At 42.1% G+C, this 17,471-nt stretch overlaps 1 protein-coding gene across 1 annotated transcript in view; it reads left to right on the forward strand.

Moving 5' to 3' along the window:
- Positions 1 to 203: 203 nt before the first annotated feature.
- USP39 (ubiquitin specific peptidase 39) overlaps positions 204 to 17,471 on the forward strand; it is a 34,572-nt gene continuing 17,304 nt past the window's right edge. The window contains exons 1-6 of the mRNA XM_045446701.1: positions 204 to 511; positions 5,277 to 5,346; positions 7,113 to 7,207; positions 7,970 to 8,106; positions 9,846 to 9,998; positions 15,995 to 16,220. Coding sequence (XP_045302657.1) covers positions 244 to 511; positions 5,277 to 5,346; positions 7,113 to 7,207; positions 7,970 to 8,106; positions 9,846 to 9,998; positions 15,995 to 16,220 — 949 coding nt within the window. The 5' untranslated portion in view covers positions 204 to 243. The remainder of the gene's footprint in view (positions 512 to 5,276; positions 5,347 to 7,112; positions 7,208 to 7,969; positions 8,107 to 9,845; positions 9,999 to 15,994; positions 16,221 to 17,471) is intronic.

Below are 17,471 nucleotides of genomic sequence, written 5' to 3' on the forward strand. Positions count from 1 at the left end.
GTCAGCTGCAAATTTTTGGGAAAGGTGGCAGTAGGCCCGCACGGTGTTCTCAGGCCCCCGCCCAGACCTAAAGGGACCACAAGAGGTGCAGCACTTCCCAGGAGTTTCTCCAGGGGAAATGTGTCCACAATGCGGACTCGTAGAGAGCCCTGGGCTGGCTAACAGCGCCGCTCCTGATTGGGTGCCTGCCGCGCGCTCTGGCGTGCTTTGAGCTTGCGCAGAACGACCCGGCCGGTAGTGGCAATGTCCGGCCGGTCCAAGCGTGAGTCTCGTGGTTCCACCCGCGGGAAGCGCGAGTCCGAGTCGAGGGGCAGCTCGGGTCGCGTCAAGCGGGAGCGAGATCGGGAGCGGGAGACAGAGGCGCCGAGCTCCCGGGGCAGCCCAGTGCGTGTGAAGCGGGAGGTCGAGCCTGTGAGCGCGCGCGAGGCCCCGACGCCGGTCGTCCCGGCGGTGCGAGTGAAGCGGGAGCGCGAGGCTGACGAGGACTCCGAGCCTGAGCGGGAGGTGCGAGGTGCGCGGGGCTGGGCCGGGCGCGGGCTCCACTCTTGGGTTCTCCTTTTCCTCTCGACTCCCTTTCCTTGGGAGTGAGGGTGGGGGTGGGGCATTCACCCTCCGCTCGTGTCGGCGACAGGCCTCCACTGCGTTTTAACGAGGACAGCACTAGTCTTAGTGAAAACCGCACCTTTGATGTTTTAACAACAGTAGAAATAACAGCATCTGCCCTTTATCGAATAGCCAGGCGCTGTGCTAATTACTTTTGTAAATAACTGGAAAATCACTTACTAAATTATGTTATCTCCTTCAGTGTTTACAAAACACCTGATTTGTGAGTTCTGTTGTATCTGGAATGTGACCATGTAGCGTCAAGATCCTGAACCCTGGGCACCTCCGCCACACTGCTTTGCCGTTCTTTACCTGGACTGAGTCACTGTGGTTTGGGAAAGTGGGTTTTACGTGGCTGTCCCTATGAAAATTAGTGGAGGTAGTTCTGGAGGCTGTGACCTTTGGGAGCCATTCTAACAACTGCTAGTGAGTCTTAACTCCCTTCCATGACTGCAGCCTTTTGCCAGCTTTCTCTGGATTCCTGCTTCGACTGACAGTCTCTGATTCCTAGAGACCTCTTTACCCATCCTTGGCTTCCTTTTAGTGGGCTGCCTTTTCCAATTTGTTGATATCCTACCAGTTGTTAAGTACATTTCCGCCACTTGTGAAGCTTTCCCTTTTCACTGCAATTACATTTCCTTCACTGAACTTGAAACTCCTGACTTGAACCTGTTCCTATATACTTGCTTTGTGGAGAGTTAGTAAAAGCCTACTGAAGTAGCAGGTGAATATATCACTATACTTACATGCTAAGGGTGGGATTCATGGGAGGAATTCCTAGTTCTCCAAGACTTTATAATTCTGCCTTCTGGTCCTGGTTATCTGTATATGATTATATTTTAACATTAACTCTTAAAGTTCTTACAGTCTTCTGTTTGACATATTTTTGTATTACAGAAATACACCTGTCCAGAATAGCACCTTACTCATAGAAAGTGCTTGATAAATATTTTTGAGTAATTAATAATTTCAGGGCATTCTTTGCCCTTCTTTTTTTTTTTTTTTTTTTTTTAATTTTTTTTTTTTCAACTTTTATTTATTTTTGGGACAGAGAGAGACAGAGCATGAACGGGGGAGGGGCAGAGAGAGAGGGAGACACAGAATCGGAAGCAGGCTCCAGGCTCTGAGCCATCAGCCCAGAGCCCGACGCGGGGCTCGAACTCCCGGACCGCGAGATCGTGACCTGGCTGAAGTCGGACGCTTAACCGACTGCGCCACCCAGGCGCCCCTGCCCTTCTTAAATACCTTATCAGCTTCTGGTTTCCCTTTCTTTGGAAGAGAAATTGTTTTTTAGGTATCTTGCTTAGTTGTGATAAAGGAGATTATTTTCTTTGGAACAGGCTAGAATCCCAGTTGCTATTCTGGCTTGTCTTCCCCCCCCAACCCCCGCCACCCCAACTCCCTTTTGTTTTTATGGTGAAATAGATCACAGGTACTAAGATGGATTGAATACAATGCACAATTATAGTTTAAAGAAGAAAGAGCAATCCCTATCAAAGTAACACCAGCATTCTTCACAGAGCTAGAACAAACAATCCTAAGATTTGTATGGAACCAGAAAAGACCCCCAATAGCCAAAGCAATCTTGAAAAAGAAAACCGAAGCTGGAGGCATCACACTCTTGGACTTCAGGCTGTATTACAAAGCTGTAATCATCAAGACAGGATAGTACTGACACAAAAGCAGACACTCTGATCAATGGAACAGAATACAGAACCCAGAAATGGACCCACAAACTTATGGCCAACTAATCTTTGACAAAGCAGGAAAGAACATCCAATGTAATAAAGACAGTCTCTTCAAATGGTGCTGGGAAAACTGGACAGTGACATGCAGAAAAATGAACCTGGACCACTTTCTTACACCATACATAAAGATGAACTCAAAATGGATGAAAGACCTAAATGTAAGACAGGAAGCCATCAAAATCCTAGAGAAGAAAGCAGGCAAAAACCTCTTTGACCTCAGCCGCAGCAACTTCTTACTAAAGACATCTCCGGACGCAAGGGAAACAAAAGCAAAAGTGAACTGTTGGGACCTCATCAAAATAAGAAGCTTCTGCACAGCAAAGAAAACAATTAGCAAAAGTAAAAGGCAACTGACAGAATGGGAGAAGATATTTGCAAATGACATATCACATAAAGGGTTAGTGTCCAAAATCGATAAAGGACTTATCAAACAGCACTCGAAAAACAAATAATCTAGTGAAGAAATGGGCAAAAGACACGAATAGACACTTCTTCAAAGAAGACATCCAGATGGCAAACAGACACATGAAAAAATGCTCAATCAACATCACTCATCATCAGGGAAAGACAAATCAAAACCACTATGAGATACCATGTCACACCTTTCAGAATGGCTAACGTTAACAACTCAGGCAAAAACAGATGTTGGTGATGATGTGGAGGAAGAGGATCTCTTTTGCATTGTTGGTGGGAATGCAGACTGGTGCAGCCACTCTGGAGAACAGTATGGAGGTTCCTCAAAAAATTAAAATAAAACTACCCTACGACTCAGCAATTGCTCTACTAGGTATTTACCCAAGGGATACAGGTGTGCTGTTTCAAAGGGACACATGCACCCCCATGTTTATAGCAGCACTATCGACAATAGCCAAGGTATGGAAAGAGCCCAAATGTCCATCGATGGATGAATGGATAAAGATGTGGTGTATGTATATATATATACAATGGAGTATTACTTGGCAATCAAAAAGAATGAAATCTTGACATTTGCAACAACATGGATGGAACTGGAGGGTATTATGCTAAGTGAAATTACAGTCAGTCAGAGAAAGACAAATATATGACTTCACTCATATGAGGAATTTAAGATACTAAACAGATGAACATAAGGGAAAGGAAGCAAAAAGAATATAAAAATAGGGAGGGGAACAAAACATAAGAGACTCTTAAATATAGAGAACAAATGAGGATTGCTGGAGGGGTTGCGGGAGGGGGGATGGGCTAAATGGGTAAGGGGCATTAAGGAATCTACTCCTGAAATCATTGTTGCACTATACGCTAACTTGGATGTAAATTAAACAATAAATAAATTTAAAAATATATATTAAAAAAATAAAGAAGAATGAACATTTACATCCTTAAATTTACCACTTGTCAATAACTGTGAAGGGTTTGAGATTTTATTTGCAAGCTGCCTAATTAGCCTGCTACAGTTTTTTGGATGCTAATGAAGATGGGACTAGTTCCTATAGTGTCATTTCCCACAGTGCAATATGAGGAGGACACATACTCACAGTGGGTGGCCTTACTGGAGAGGAACTCTGGGCTTACAGAACTTAAATCTTTCATAATAGTCTGAATTTGCCTCCCCTTTGCTCTGTAGGGTGACTCTCTGTCTTCTAATGCTGTTTGCTATACAAATATTCTTGACAAGATAGTCTGGAGGCAGACAGTGCCTTTGGTCACCATATGGGCAGAAACATGAGAGACCTATGGAGAATTGTCTCCTAATGCTATTCAGCTTAAGAAGTGGTATGTAACCAGTACCTTAGAAGGTCCCTTAGGCCCCTTCCTAGTTGTATTTGCCTTCCTTGTTTGGGAATTTGCTATTCTATATATTGGAATACTCTTATGTGCTATTTTGAATTTTTTTTCATTTCTACTTTTATTTATTTTTTAAGTTTCTTTGTGTTAATTTTTGAGAGAGAGACAGCACAAGTGGGGGAGGGACAGAGAGGGAGACATAGAATGTGAAGCAGGCTGCAGGCTCTGAGCTGTCAGCACAGAGCCCAGTGCAGGGCTCAAACTTGTGAACTGCGAGATCATGACCTGTGCCGAAGTTGGACACTTAATTGACTGAGCCACCCAGGCGCCCCGTATTTTTAGTTTTACTTCATATATGTATCCCTAAGTAGTACTGTGTTTTATTTTGTATTTGATGTAAATGGAATCATATGTATGTGGTCTTCTGATTTACCTTTTTTTTTTTTTTTTTTTGCTAACCATATTTTTGAGGTTCATTCAAATAGATACTCATGGCTACATAGTGTTCTATTGGTGATACCAGAATACATTTATTTATTTTATTTGTGGCGGATATTTGGTTTGTTTCCAATTTGGGCCCTTTCAGATATGCTGCTATAAATATTTTTAGTTAAGCACTTCCAGTGTACATGTGCGAAAGTTTCTCTCAGGTTTATAAGTAGAGATTGCTGGGTCAGAGTTCTGCATATTTTCAGCTTTGATCTTGCTGTACTATTTTCCAAGAGGTTGTAACAGTTTACATTCCCACCAGCAGTTACAGGAACATTTCAATTGCTCTATGTATTTGCCAACACTTGGAATTTTCCGATTTTATTTCTTTCCTTCTATGGTAGATATGAAGTAGTGTATTATTGTCCAGGGAAATTTGCATTTTCTTGGTTGTTGAGGATATTTTCCTCATTTTCTGTTGGGTTGTCTTTTATTGTTTCACCAATTTCTTTATGTAATCTGCAAATGAATCGTTTTTTGGTTCTATGCGTTTCACATATATTCTCCCAATTTGGCACTTGTTCCATTAGTGGGCTTTTTGGTGTATTGCCATGCCTCCTGTGTAGGAGCTCATCCTGTTTAGTTTTTCTCATTTCTGGGTTTCTTTGTACTAGTAGTTCACCCTGAGTACTGGTTTCCCATTTTCACAGCCTGTGATGATTTTCCTTTCAGCAAAGAATGGCCGCGTGGATTCTGAGGACCGGAGGAGCCGCCATTGCCCGTACCTGGATACCATTAACAGGTTAGTAGGACAGGGATGTCAAGGGCAGCACAGAATGATGGAATCTATGCAGGAAGTGCATAGATTTGACTCTGTGTCAAATGATCACAAATTTTATTCTTTTTAAAGCTTTCTGCCCAGGAGATTGTGCTTCTTGCCGTATTTATTAATCTTTGTCTTTTAATATAAAGTGTTAGGGAGCATTTTTTTTTTTAAGGGTGGGCACATGCATGAAGAGCTTTTAGCTAAGTTTGAATTTGTTTGGTGGAATAACAGAGTGCATAGTGTACTTAAAATGACGGTAGCAAATTTAAATATTTTTTGAGCACTCACTACGTGCTAGGTACTACTCTAGGTGGCTGGAATTCAACAGAGAAAAGAAAAACAGGTATGTCCTAAAACAGAGATAGTTACCTCATCCCTGTTTCGTTTCTTTGATTCCAGATGGCATCTTACAGTGCTTTTCAACTTATGCTCTAAGGTTGTAGTGCTAATAGAAGTTTTCTTAGTAGTGGAGTTACTCTTTATTTTTTTTTTTTATTTTTAATTTTTTTTTTTTAACGTTTATTTATTTTTGAGACAGAGAGAGACAGAGCATGAACGGGGGAGGGTCAGAGGGAGAGAGAGGGAGACACAGAATCTGAAATAGGCTCCAGGCTCTGAGCTGTCAGCACAGAGCCCGACTCGGGGCTTGAATTCACGAACCGCGAGATCATGACCTGAGCTGAAGTCGGAAGCTTAACCGACTGAGCCACCCAGGCGCCCTGTGGAGTTACTCTTTATAAGGGCTATCTGTTGTGGCAGGCACAAGCCATTTATGGCTAATGACTTGAAACATGGCTTGAGGAACCAAGTTTCAAATTTTATTATTTTTTTTAAATGTTTATTTTTGAGAGAGAGAGAGAGCACGAGAGCATGTGCACAAGTTGGGGAGGGGCAGAGAGAGAGGGAGAGAATCCCAAGCAGGCTCCACACTGCCAGTGCAGAGCCCGACCCAAGGCTTGAACTCATGAACCGTGAGGTCATGCCCTGAGCACAATCAAGAGTCAGATGCTTAACTAACTGAGCCACCCAGATGCCCCAAATTTTAATTATTTAAATTGAAATTTCAGTATCAACTTGTGGCTCTTGCTTCCTTTAATGGACAGTATAGCTTTACTGGGACCAGTAACAATTAATTAGAGTTAATATTTGAGGAGAAATCTCTTTGTCACCTTTGGATTCAATAAAAGTAAAGTTTTTTTGTCCCTTAACCTGCCTGCTATTCATATAGCATTACTTTGCAGTTGAATAAGTAGATCGATTTGTAGGTATTCTCCTAATATTTCAGGTTTCCCATTTACTTTTATGGACAAAAATAGGTTTTTCTTCTATAAAAGGGTTTGTTCACTCTTGATATCCTTCCACCCCCAGCCTTTTAATTTGGAATGCTGTTGAGGTCCTATCACTTTAGTCCTACTTGTAGCTTTTCCTCCAGAGAAAGCGACTGCAATGAAGGGTTCTCTACTGGTTGTAAATTTAAAAAAAAGAAAAAAGATGGTCGCTGGCATTGTGTGTCTAGTACAGATACTTTGACACTGCTTTGGGACTTGGTGGGTGAGGTTGCTATAGTAAATGTTGAGGAGAGGAATAGTTAATGTTTCTCACAGTTTATAGAAGGTTGTTGAACTATCTCTGAAGGATGCTATGTGACATTGTGCAGTGTGGAGCCAATGCTGCTTCTCTTGAGTGCTTTCCTAGACCTCTGTCCCTATTAATTGTTTTTTTCTTTGGTTTGGTTATTTTAGGAGTGTGCTGGACTTTGACTTTGAGAAACTGTGTTCCATCTCCCTTTCACATATCAATGCATATGCCTGTCTGGTGTGTGGCAAGTACTTTCAGGGTAAGTAAGCATTGTGCATTTTATTTTATTTCTTTTAAATGTTTAAACGATGTTTATTTGTTTTTGAGAGAGAGAGAGAGGGATCGTGAGCTGGGAGAGGCAGAGAGAGAGGGAGAGAGAGAATCCTAAGCAGGCTCCATGTTGTCAGTGTTGAGCCCTATGTCGGGGCTCGATTTCATGAACCGTGAGATCATGAGCTGACCTGAGACCAAGAGTCAGATGCTTAACTGACTGAGCCACCCAGGCTACCCAGTGTTGTGCATTTTAAACTTGTGAAGTTTTCAGCGCCAGCTACAGGTCTCCTCTAGAGAGATTTTTTTTTTCTTCAGTTTTTAATGTTTATTTTTGAGAGAGAGAGACAGAGCTCAAGCGGGCGAGGGGCAGAGAGGGAGGGAGACACAGAATCTGAAGCAGGCTCCAAACTCTGAGTTGTCAGCACAGAGCCTGATGTAGGGCTTGAATCCATGAACCGTGAGATCGTGACCTGAGCTGAGGTCGGACGCTTAACCAACTAAGCCACCCACCTGGCCCTCTCTAACCAGTGTCTTAATGCCATCCAAGGAATAAAGTACTAAAGTGCTATTCTTTCTTGCTAACTTTTGTGGTGAGAAAAGTTCATGTAGGAGATTCATTGCACAGATGGTGTAGTACTTTGTTTTTGCCAATATTAATACGTTCCAGTACAAAATACTGAAGGAAAATCAAATCTGATTTGTCTCTCTCTGGCATCTGCCCTACACTGCCTTTCATTCTTCCCTACAGGCCGGGGTTTGAAGTCTCATGCCTACATTCACAGTGTCCAGTTTAGCCACCATGTCTTCCTCAACCTCCACACCCTCAAGTTTTACTGCCTTCCAGATAACTATGAGATCATCGATTCCTCGCTGGAAGATATCACAGTATGTATCCAGGAGGCTGGTTTGGAACTAGTTCTCTTGGGGGCCAGCCTAGGGCTCCTGGGGATCTGCCCGCCCCGAGGTTAGGGAAGAATCTCCATTTCTTGGGCTTGGAGAGGCTTCTTTCCCTTTGGGAGCAACAAGAGAGACCTTAGTAAGAAGGTCTGGATTCATAATTGTGGCCTATGGTCTGCAATCTAGCGGCTGTTTCTGCTTCTAACATTGTGGGTTAGGACTAAAGAAATGCAGCTACTTTCTAATTGGGGTGAAAGCATTTTTGTGAAGTATATTACCTTCCACACTTTGGAGGAAGGATATGAATTAGGCCTGGTGTAGGATAGTGGATACCAAGCTGCATACCAGCTCATGACTACTTTTTTTTTTTTTTTTTTTTTTAATTTTTTTTTTTCAACATTTATTTTTGGGACAGAGAGAGACAGAGCATGAACGGGGGAGGGGCAGAGAGAGAGGGAGACACAGAATCGGAAACAGGCTCCAGGCTCTGAGCCATCAGCCCAGAGCCTGACGCGGGGCTCGAACTCACGGACTGCGAGATCGTGACCTGGCTGAAGTCGGACGCTTAACCAACTGCGCCACCCAGGCGCCCCGCTCATGACTACTTTTGATATGATGCAGCCCAAATGGCCAGTGCCTCCCATCTGTGGGCTCTGGTGTGTGATCTGTGCCAAGAGTCATTGTACTTAAGAGATCATAGAAAGTCTTCTTGGGTTTGATTAATGTTGGAACTATTGATTATTGTTTATTTTTTAGCAAGTGTCTGTGTATTCATGCTGAATGCTTTGTTCATTTTTTTTTTTTTTTTTTTTTTTTAATTTTTTTTTTTAATTTTTTTTTTTTCAACGTTTATTTATTTTTGGGACAGAGAGAGACAGAGCATGAACGGGGGAGGGGCAGAGAGAGAGGGAGACACAGAATCGGAAACAGGCTCCAGGCTCTGAGCCATCAGCCCAGAGCCTGATGCGGGGCTCGAACTCACAGACAGCGAGATCGTGACCTGGCTGAAGTCGGACGCTTAACCGACTGCGCCACCCAGGCGCCCGCTTTGTTCATTTTTAAGGAAAGCTTAGTGTTGAGTGTTTGAAACACTATGCTACTTTTATAAATTTTATATGCCTGTTAATAGTTGAGGTTAAAGTAGTTATGGATGGTAATTAGAGAGAGGAACTGAAGTAAGTACAAGGTCCCCAAGAGACTTAGTAGAGACCTCTCTGCAGCCCTTTATGTGATGACCCTTATAGGTTTAGGACCGGGGAAGGTTCTGCTCCTGCCCCTCCAGCCATAGGGAGTATCAGATCTCAGATTTGCACAGAGGTGGGGAGGCATTCCTGCTTCTGCGCTGGGTCCGTACCAGTCCTGTGTGAGGTCTCACCCGACACTCAGACTTCTGCTGCCTGCAGAGACGTGTGTGTCCTCCAGTTTTGGACCGTTGTTTATCATGGAGTTGGCCAGATGTGAGGTCTGAAGAAAGACCTGGGGATTCAGTGATTTTGGGTTAAACACAGAGATCCCCTTCTAGATTAGTAAGGAGAGGGCCTGTTCAGTGTTACCTCAGCTTTTATACCTATTGTTGGGAGCTCTTTGGTTGGGAGCCCTTTGGTTGTGTGATGAGACATTCATGACCAAAGTATTTTTTGTTTTTGACAAAAATTGCTATTTCACATAGCTCTTGTGAACTCCGTAGACAGTCCTGAAACATCTTGGAATTTTCTTTTGCTTTGCAGTATGTGTTGAAGCCCACTTTCACAAAGCAGCAGATTGCAAACTTGGACAAGCAAGCCAAATTGTCCCGGGCATATGATGGGACCACTTATCTGCCGGGTATCGTGGGCTTGAATAACATAAAGGCCAATGACTATGCCAACGCTGTCCTTCAGGTAGGATCAAGATGGGAATAGTGATGGGGAGAGGAGGTAACCTGAGAACACTGTGAAGGTCAGCCAAGAAGTGACTGCCTTCTGGTAGAGTCAAATGGTACCTGGAGACACCAAGTCTTGCTGAGGATTCTACTTAACTATTTGCACCAAACATAACAAACATTCCTATGTCTGCTCAAAGGGCTGTTGCCCAATGGTGAGGCTTTTTCTAGCCTCTGGGCTCATGGCCTCTGTAGTTTTCAGGGAATGAAGGATAGAATGAGTGTGTGGCCTGGCAGTACCGAATAAGAAACACATGTGTTAGATGATGCATCTTTTCTTTTTTTAATAGCGCAGATGTTCCCTGTGCTGGCTATCTGAGGTCTTGATCCTGCTCCTGTGCTTAAGCTCCAAAGTGGGGCATACAGAAAGCCAAAGTTCTCCTGTTTGCAATTAAGTTTTGTTTTCTAAAAAATTAATGAGTTGGGGTGCTTGGGTGGCTCAGTTGGTTAAGGGTCCGACTCTTGATTTCGGCTCAGGTCATAATCTCACAGTTCGTGGGTTTGAGCCTTGCATTGAGCTCTGTGCTGAGTATTACGTATACAGTGTAGAAAAATTAGAACATGTTAGTAAGCACAATTAAGAACATTAACAATAATCTTGCTTCGTTGACCACAAAAATTAATTAAAATTTATAAACATAAACACTTAAGGGATGGGTGGAAGATGTAGAAAGTATAAAGAATGAAGGCTTCATTCTTTCCTTTCTCTAGTACTCTGTCCTGCTTAAAATGTATGAAATCAATACAGGCACACTTTATTTTATTGTGCTTCACTTTATTGTGCCTCACAGACATTGTGCTTTTTACAAATTGAAGGTTTGTGGCAACCCTGTGTCAAGGAACTCCTTCAGCACCATTTTCCTGGCAACATTTGCTCACTTCGTGACTATGTCACATTTTGGTAATCCTTGCAATGTTTTAGGCTTGTTACTATACATATAAAATATACATATATATGTATATGTACTGTGTGTACATATGTGGTCATATGCATATACTATATATGTATATGTACATTTTGTAGCTTATTTATTGGGGGGGCAGGGCGGAGAGAAGAGAATTCCAAGCAGGCTTTGCAGTGTTAACACAGAGCCTGATGTGGGACTCATACCCACCAACTCATGAGGCCATTACCCGAGCCAAAGTCAAGAGTCGGATGTTTAACCAACTGAGCCACCCAGGCACCCCTGTTAATTATATTTGAATCGCTGCAATTTCATGGTAAAACTTTAGTGGATAAGGAGTTGCTTCTTATGTCTGAGCAAAGAATGGGGTTTCTTGAGATGGAATCTACTGGTGAAGACGCTGTGAGGATTGTTGAAATGACAAAGGATTTGGAATGTTACATAAACTTGGATGACAAAGCAATAACAAGGTTGGAGAGGATTGACTCCAATTTTGAAAGTTCTGCTGTGGGTAAAATACTAACAAACAGCATCACATGCCAGGGAGAAATTGTTCATGCAAGGAAGAGTCTGTTGATGCGGCAAACTTCATTGTCGTCTTGTTTTAATAAACTGCTGGAGTCACCCTGGCTTCAGCAACATGCTCAGTCAGTAGCTATCAGCATGGAGGCAAGACCCTCCACCAGTATAAAGATGACTCACTGAAAGCTCAGATGTTGGAGGGCATCTGGGCTAATCAGTCAGTTCAGCATCTGACTTGATTTCAGCTCAGATCATGATCTCACAGTTGCTAAGATCAGGCCCTGCATTAGGCCCTGCGTCAGACTCTGCACTGACAGTACAGAGCCTTCTGGGGATTCTCTCTCTCTCCCTTTCTCTTTCTGCCCCTCCCCCTTGTGGGTGCACATTTGCTCGCTCTCTTAAAAAAATAAATCTTAAAAAAAAACTCAGATGATAGCATTTTTTTAGCAATAAAGTAATTTTTTTTTTAACGTTTATAGATTTTGGAGAGTGGGGGAGGGGCAGAGTGAGAGAGAGAGAATCCCGAGAAGACTTCACACTGTCAGCGCAGAGTCCTACTCGGGGTTTGATCCCATGAACCATGAGATCATGACCTGAGCTGAAATCAAGAGTTGGGCGCTTAACCGACTGAGCCACCCAGGTGCCCCTAAATTACTTAACTTAAAAGTATTTTTAAATTAAGGTATGCACGTTGTTTTTTTAGACATAGGCTATTGCATACTTAATAGACTATAGTATAGTAGAAACATAACCTTATGATGGACTGGGAAACCAAAAAATCCCTTTGACTCTCTTTATTGTATTATTAGCTTTATTGTAGTGGTCTGAAACCGAACCTGTAATACCTCCGAAATATGCCTGTACATATTCTTGTTCAGCATCTTTAATGGTTACATGTTAATTCAATTCGTGAATGAATTATAGTTTATTTAACCATCATATCTTGTATTAATGCATTTAGGGCCTAGATTCTAGGCTGTAGGCTGTTTGTAGCAATTTACAAACCCATCAGCAACACAAAAGAGAGTTCTTCATCTTGCATTGTGTCTGTTACACTGTTATTTTTTTCCCATTTTGATACATTTAACCTACCTTTTGTTTATTCACTTCTAAAGTTGATTACTTGTATTTTTTCAAGTGTTGATGGGCCGTGTGCTCGTTTTTCTGTTGGTAGTTTATTTTGCTGAACTCTGAAAAATATGTATTAACGTTTTTCTGTTATGTATGTTGCAAAGATTTCCTTCTAGTTCTTACTTGGCCTTTAAACTTTGATTATGGTATTTTTGCATAAAGAATTTGGATAAAAAATTATGAAAGTGTATCTGTCAGTTTTGGCATCTGCCACTGATGTCATACCTAGACCCTGGAAAGGTTAAATGCTTAAGTAGAGAGAAAAAGACTTACAGGTTGAGCAGATAGGATTTGAACATGGTCAGTACAGTTAGCCTTGGCTTTGTGAGGGGTTTTAGTTCCCATAGGAAGTTTTTATTTTTAAAATAAGTAGACGAACAAATCCTCTGTGATACAATTGCCACTACAATGGGATTGAATGGACGAAGTATTCCATCTGGAGGCTGAATGATTTCCGTCTGACACATACTTTTTTGTATTGTTGCTGAAAGCAGAGAGCATCCTCTCTCCACAGCTTGGATAAGTGAGAACTAGGATGAACTTTGTCCATACTTCTTTCTTTATTTATTAATTTATTTTTGTAAAGTTTATTTATTTTGAGAGAGACAGAGAGTGCATGTGTGCACACATGTGCAGGGGAGGGCGAGAGAGGGGAAAGGAGAGAGAAAATCCCAAGCAGGCTTCACCCTGTCAGTAGAGAGCCCAACATGGGGCTCGAATTCACAAACTGAGATCATGACCTGAGCCGAAATCAAGAGTTCAACGCTCAACCGACTGAGCCACTCAGCCCCCATACTTCTTTCCTTTAGATAGTAACCCTTTTTTTTTAGTAATTATTCTCTAGGCATGAAGCCCTTGTTTATTTAGGTGAGCTAAGCTTGTAGGGGCTTTCCCAATCACCTCTGTTGCAGTATTCCCTGTGTCCTGAGTTGTCTTCCTCTAAGATGCCTAGGTTTATTGTATTTAGCAGAAACCTCTATCCTCCTTTCTAAACGGATTACCTTGCCAAAGAAAGTTGTGCTCATAGTAAGCACAGTGCTGTTAAGGATTCACAAACCCATCAGGAGGGACCTGTAGGGAGATGGCATTTATTTAGGGTCTGTTCTGTGGTTTCCCTCCCAGTTTTGTAGCTTATACTAATGAGCTTTATTTCTTCCTGAACCAATGGCTAGTCTTTATCTTTCTTTAATGAGGTAAAATTTATTATTATTATTATTATTATTATTACTATTTTATTTATTTTTTTTTCAACATTTATTTATTTTTTTTGGGACAGAGAGAGACAGAGCATGAATGGGGGAGGGGCAGAGAGAGAGGGAGACACAGAATCGGAAACAGGCTCCAGGCTCTGAGCCATCAGCCCAGAGCCCGACGTGGGGCTCGAACTCACGGACAGCGAGATCGTGACCTGGCTGAAGTCGGACGCTTAACTGACTGTGCCACCCAGGCGCCCCTATTACTATTTTAATTTAAATTTTAGTTAACATACAGTGCAATATTGGTTTCAGGAGCAGAATTCAGTGATTCATCAGTTACATACAACACTCAGTGCTCATCATAGTGTGTGCCCTCCTTAGTACCCATCTCCCACCCACCTCCCTCCATTACCCATAGCTTGTTCTGTATCATTAAGAGTCTCTTGTGGTTTGTTTCCTTCTCTTCACCCCCCTGCCCTGCCCATTCCCATATGTTCATCTGTGTTGTTTCTTAAGTTCCACATATGAGTGAAATCATATGGTATTTGTCTTTCTCTGATTGACTTATTTTGCTTTGCATAATACATTCCAGCTTCATCCACGTCATTGCAGATGGCAAGATTTCATTCTTTTTGATGGCCAACAAATACTTCATTGTGTTTATATACACCACATCTTCTTTATTCATTCATCAATCGATGGACATTTGGGCTCTCTCCATAGTTTGGCTATTGTTGATAATGCTGCTGCTGTATACATTGGTGTGCATGTACCCTTTTGCATCTGTATTTTTGTATCCTTTGGGTAAATAAATACCTAATGGTGCAATTGCTGGATTGCAGAGTAGTTCTGTTTGGTAAAATTTATTTTTGTTCTCCTAAACTTTTTGGCCGTTTTTGTTCATAACAGAATTAATCACTTTTATATATATGTTCATTTTGTATCATTTTTATATATAATTATATTAATTTTTGTTATTTTATTTTATATTTATTTATTATCACTCTTTCAATAAATACCACACTTGGGAAAAACACCAAACTTTATTAAGATGACTTTCATGTTATTTAAAAAAAATTTTTTTAATGGTTTTATTTATTTTTGAGAGAGAGAGAGACAGTACTAGTAAGGGAGGGACAGAGAAAGAGAGAGACAGAATCCAAAGCAGACTCCAGCGTCTGAGCTGTCAGCACAGAGCCCAACGCAGGGCCTAAACTCGTGCATGGAGAGATCATGACCTGAGTCTAACTGAAGTTAGACGTTTAACTGACTAAGCCACCCAGGCACCCCATTTTTTTTAAAGTTTTTTTTTTAATGTTTTTATTTGTTTTTTAGAGAGAGAGACAGAGTACTAATGAGGGAGGGACAGAGAGAGAGGGAGACACAGAATCTGAAGCAGACTCCATGCTCTGAGCTGTCGACACAGAGCCCAGATTTTAATGTGCATTTGAGAGATGGGAGAAGTTTGGCCTCCAGATAGTTATCTCTGCCCTAGCCAAATGGAATGTTTGGATTTTTAGCTTTTAATTCCTATGAATGCAAATATAGTCACAAACCTAATTAGAATAAATGAAGGAAATTATTAAATAAGTTGGTCAGTGAATAGGGACTTGAATTCTTTTTTATAAAAAATTATTTATTTTTAGAGCGAGAGAGTGCACAAGAGAGGGAGGCAGAAGGGGAGAGAATCTTAAGCAGGCTCCATGCTTAGTGTAGAGGCTGATGCGGGGCTCAATCCCATTACCCTGGGATTATGATCTAAATTGAAATCAGGAGTTGGATGCTCATCTAACTGAGCCACCTAGGCGTCTGAATACTTTTTTTCTTTTTTTTTTTTTTAAACTTCTTGGTTGGGTTGCCTGGCTGGCTCATTTGGTGGAACGGGTGCCTCTTGATCTCAGGGTTTTAAGTTTGAGCCCCATGTTGGATATACAGATTGCTTAAAAAAAATTGTCTAAAATAAAAAAAATAATGAATAAAAAACTTCGTATCCAAAACAAAGTATCTGCACAACTGGACTTTATGTGAAACTTAGTACAGAGGATGTTTCTATAATAATGTGAACTTTAAACCTAAGCATTTCCTTTTGACTCTTTGAGGCCATCACAGGCCTGGTTCTATAAGAGCTTGGCTCCCAGGGTTGTGCATGGGGGCCCTTCGCAGGGGCTCTGGATTAATTGGCTGGAGTATTTGACTTCCAGGCTTTGTCTAATGTTCCTCCTCTCCGGAACTACTTCCTGGAAGAAGACAATTATAAGAACATCAAGCGTCCTCCAGGGGATATCATGTTCTTGTTGGTCCAGCGTTTTGGAGAGCTGATGAGAAAGCTCTGGAACCCCCGAAATTTTAAGGCACACGTGTCTCCCCATGAGATGCTTCAGGCTGTTGTCCTTTGCAGCAAGAAGACCTTTCAGATCACCAAGCAAGGTAAGGAACAAGTCATTCATATTTTTTCTTTTTTTTAAACCTTTTTTTTTTTAAATGTTTATTTTGAAGGAGAGAGAGCGTGAGCGTACGAGCATGAGTGGGGGGAGGGGCAGAGAGAGGAGGAGACACAGATCCAAAGCAGGCCCTGGGCTCTGAGCTGTTAGCACAGAGCCCAGCACGGGGCTCGAACTCATGAGCCATGAGACCATGACCTGAATTGAAGTCGGATGCTTAACCGACTGAGCCACCCAGGCACCCCAGTCATTCATATTTTCTGATGTTAGGGCAACAAAATTAGTTTGATGAGCAAATTTACTTGTACTTGCTGTAAACCTTGTAGTAACCAGGTGAGTATCCAGTTCATCATATGATTATGTTCCTGATTCTTCTTTCATCAGCCTGCCCTGTTCAGAGTCCTGAGATTTCAGCTGGATAGAAAGTCTGTCATATGTAATAAACTAAACTGTACGGTTCTGGGGGAAAACCAGGAGGCTGGGAAAGGTGCCAGCCCTTAAGCACTTGCCACATTTGTTTCTCATTTTGTCATGTTGCAGGCTAGATATTCCAATGACCTGTTTTGACTGTTTTCATCCCTCCAAGTCCAAACAGTTATTGCCGTGTGAGTAAAGTGGACACTGTAGCTCTTACTACCTGGATCTCATACAGTGTCCTCTGGCCTCATGTCCGTTTGTTCATCATCCATTCCTGTTGCTAGTAGGTTTTAAGGCTGCAGGGATAAGCAACAGTTTTTTTCTTCCAGGAGCTCCCATTCTAGTGGGGAAGATAGTTGTGTAAAAAGGTGAGCACAGGGTGGTAAGCGCTGTGATTGAGGAAGGGAAGTATGCTCTGGGAGGGAGCGTGGAGCAGGGAACCCCGGCTGAGCACATGGGAGGTTGTATGGAGTCAGAGTGGAGGAAGAGCTAGCTGAGTTCCAGGCACAGAGGAGATAGGTTGGGGCTGGGCATTCCAGGTTAAAGAGGACACTGCCAACAGGAGCGTGGATATGCCAGGAACAGACACAAGGCTGCCAGTAGCCAGGCGCTTGGATTCCGGGGGACAGTGTGAGAGCTGAAGTGGAGGTGCGAGAGAGGGACTGGATTGTCGGGTTTATGTGCCACTAGAAGGAGATGGGTTATATCCTGACAACAGTGGGGAGTCAATGAAGGCTTTTAAGCCAAGATGTGATGTCAGATTTAGGTTTTATTTATTTATTTATTTATTTATTATTATTATTATTGTTATTATTTTTTA

This window comes from Leopardus geoffroyi, chromosome A3 (assembly GCF_018350155.1).
Source record: "Leopardus geoffroyi isolate Oge1 chromosome A3, O.geoffroyi_Oge1_pat1.0, whole genome shotgun sequence".
Taxonomy (NCBI): Eukaryota; Metazoa; Chordata; class Mammalia; order Carnivora; family Felidae; genus Leopardus; species Leopardus geoffroyi.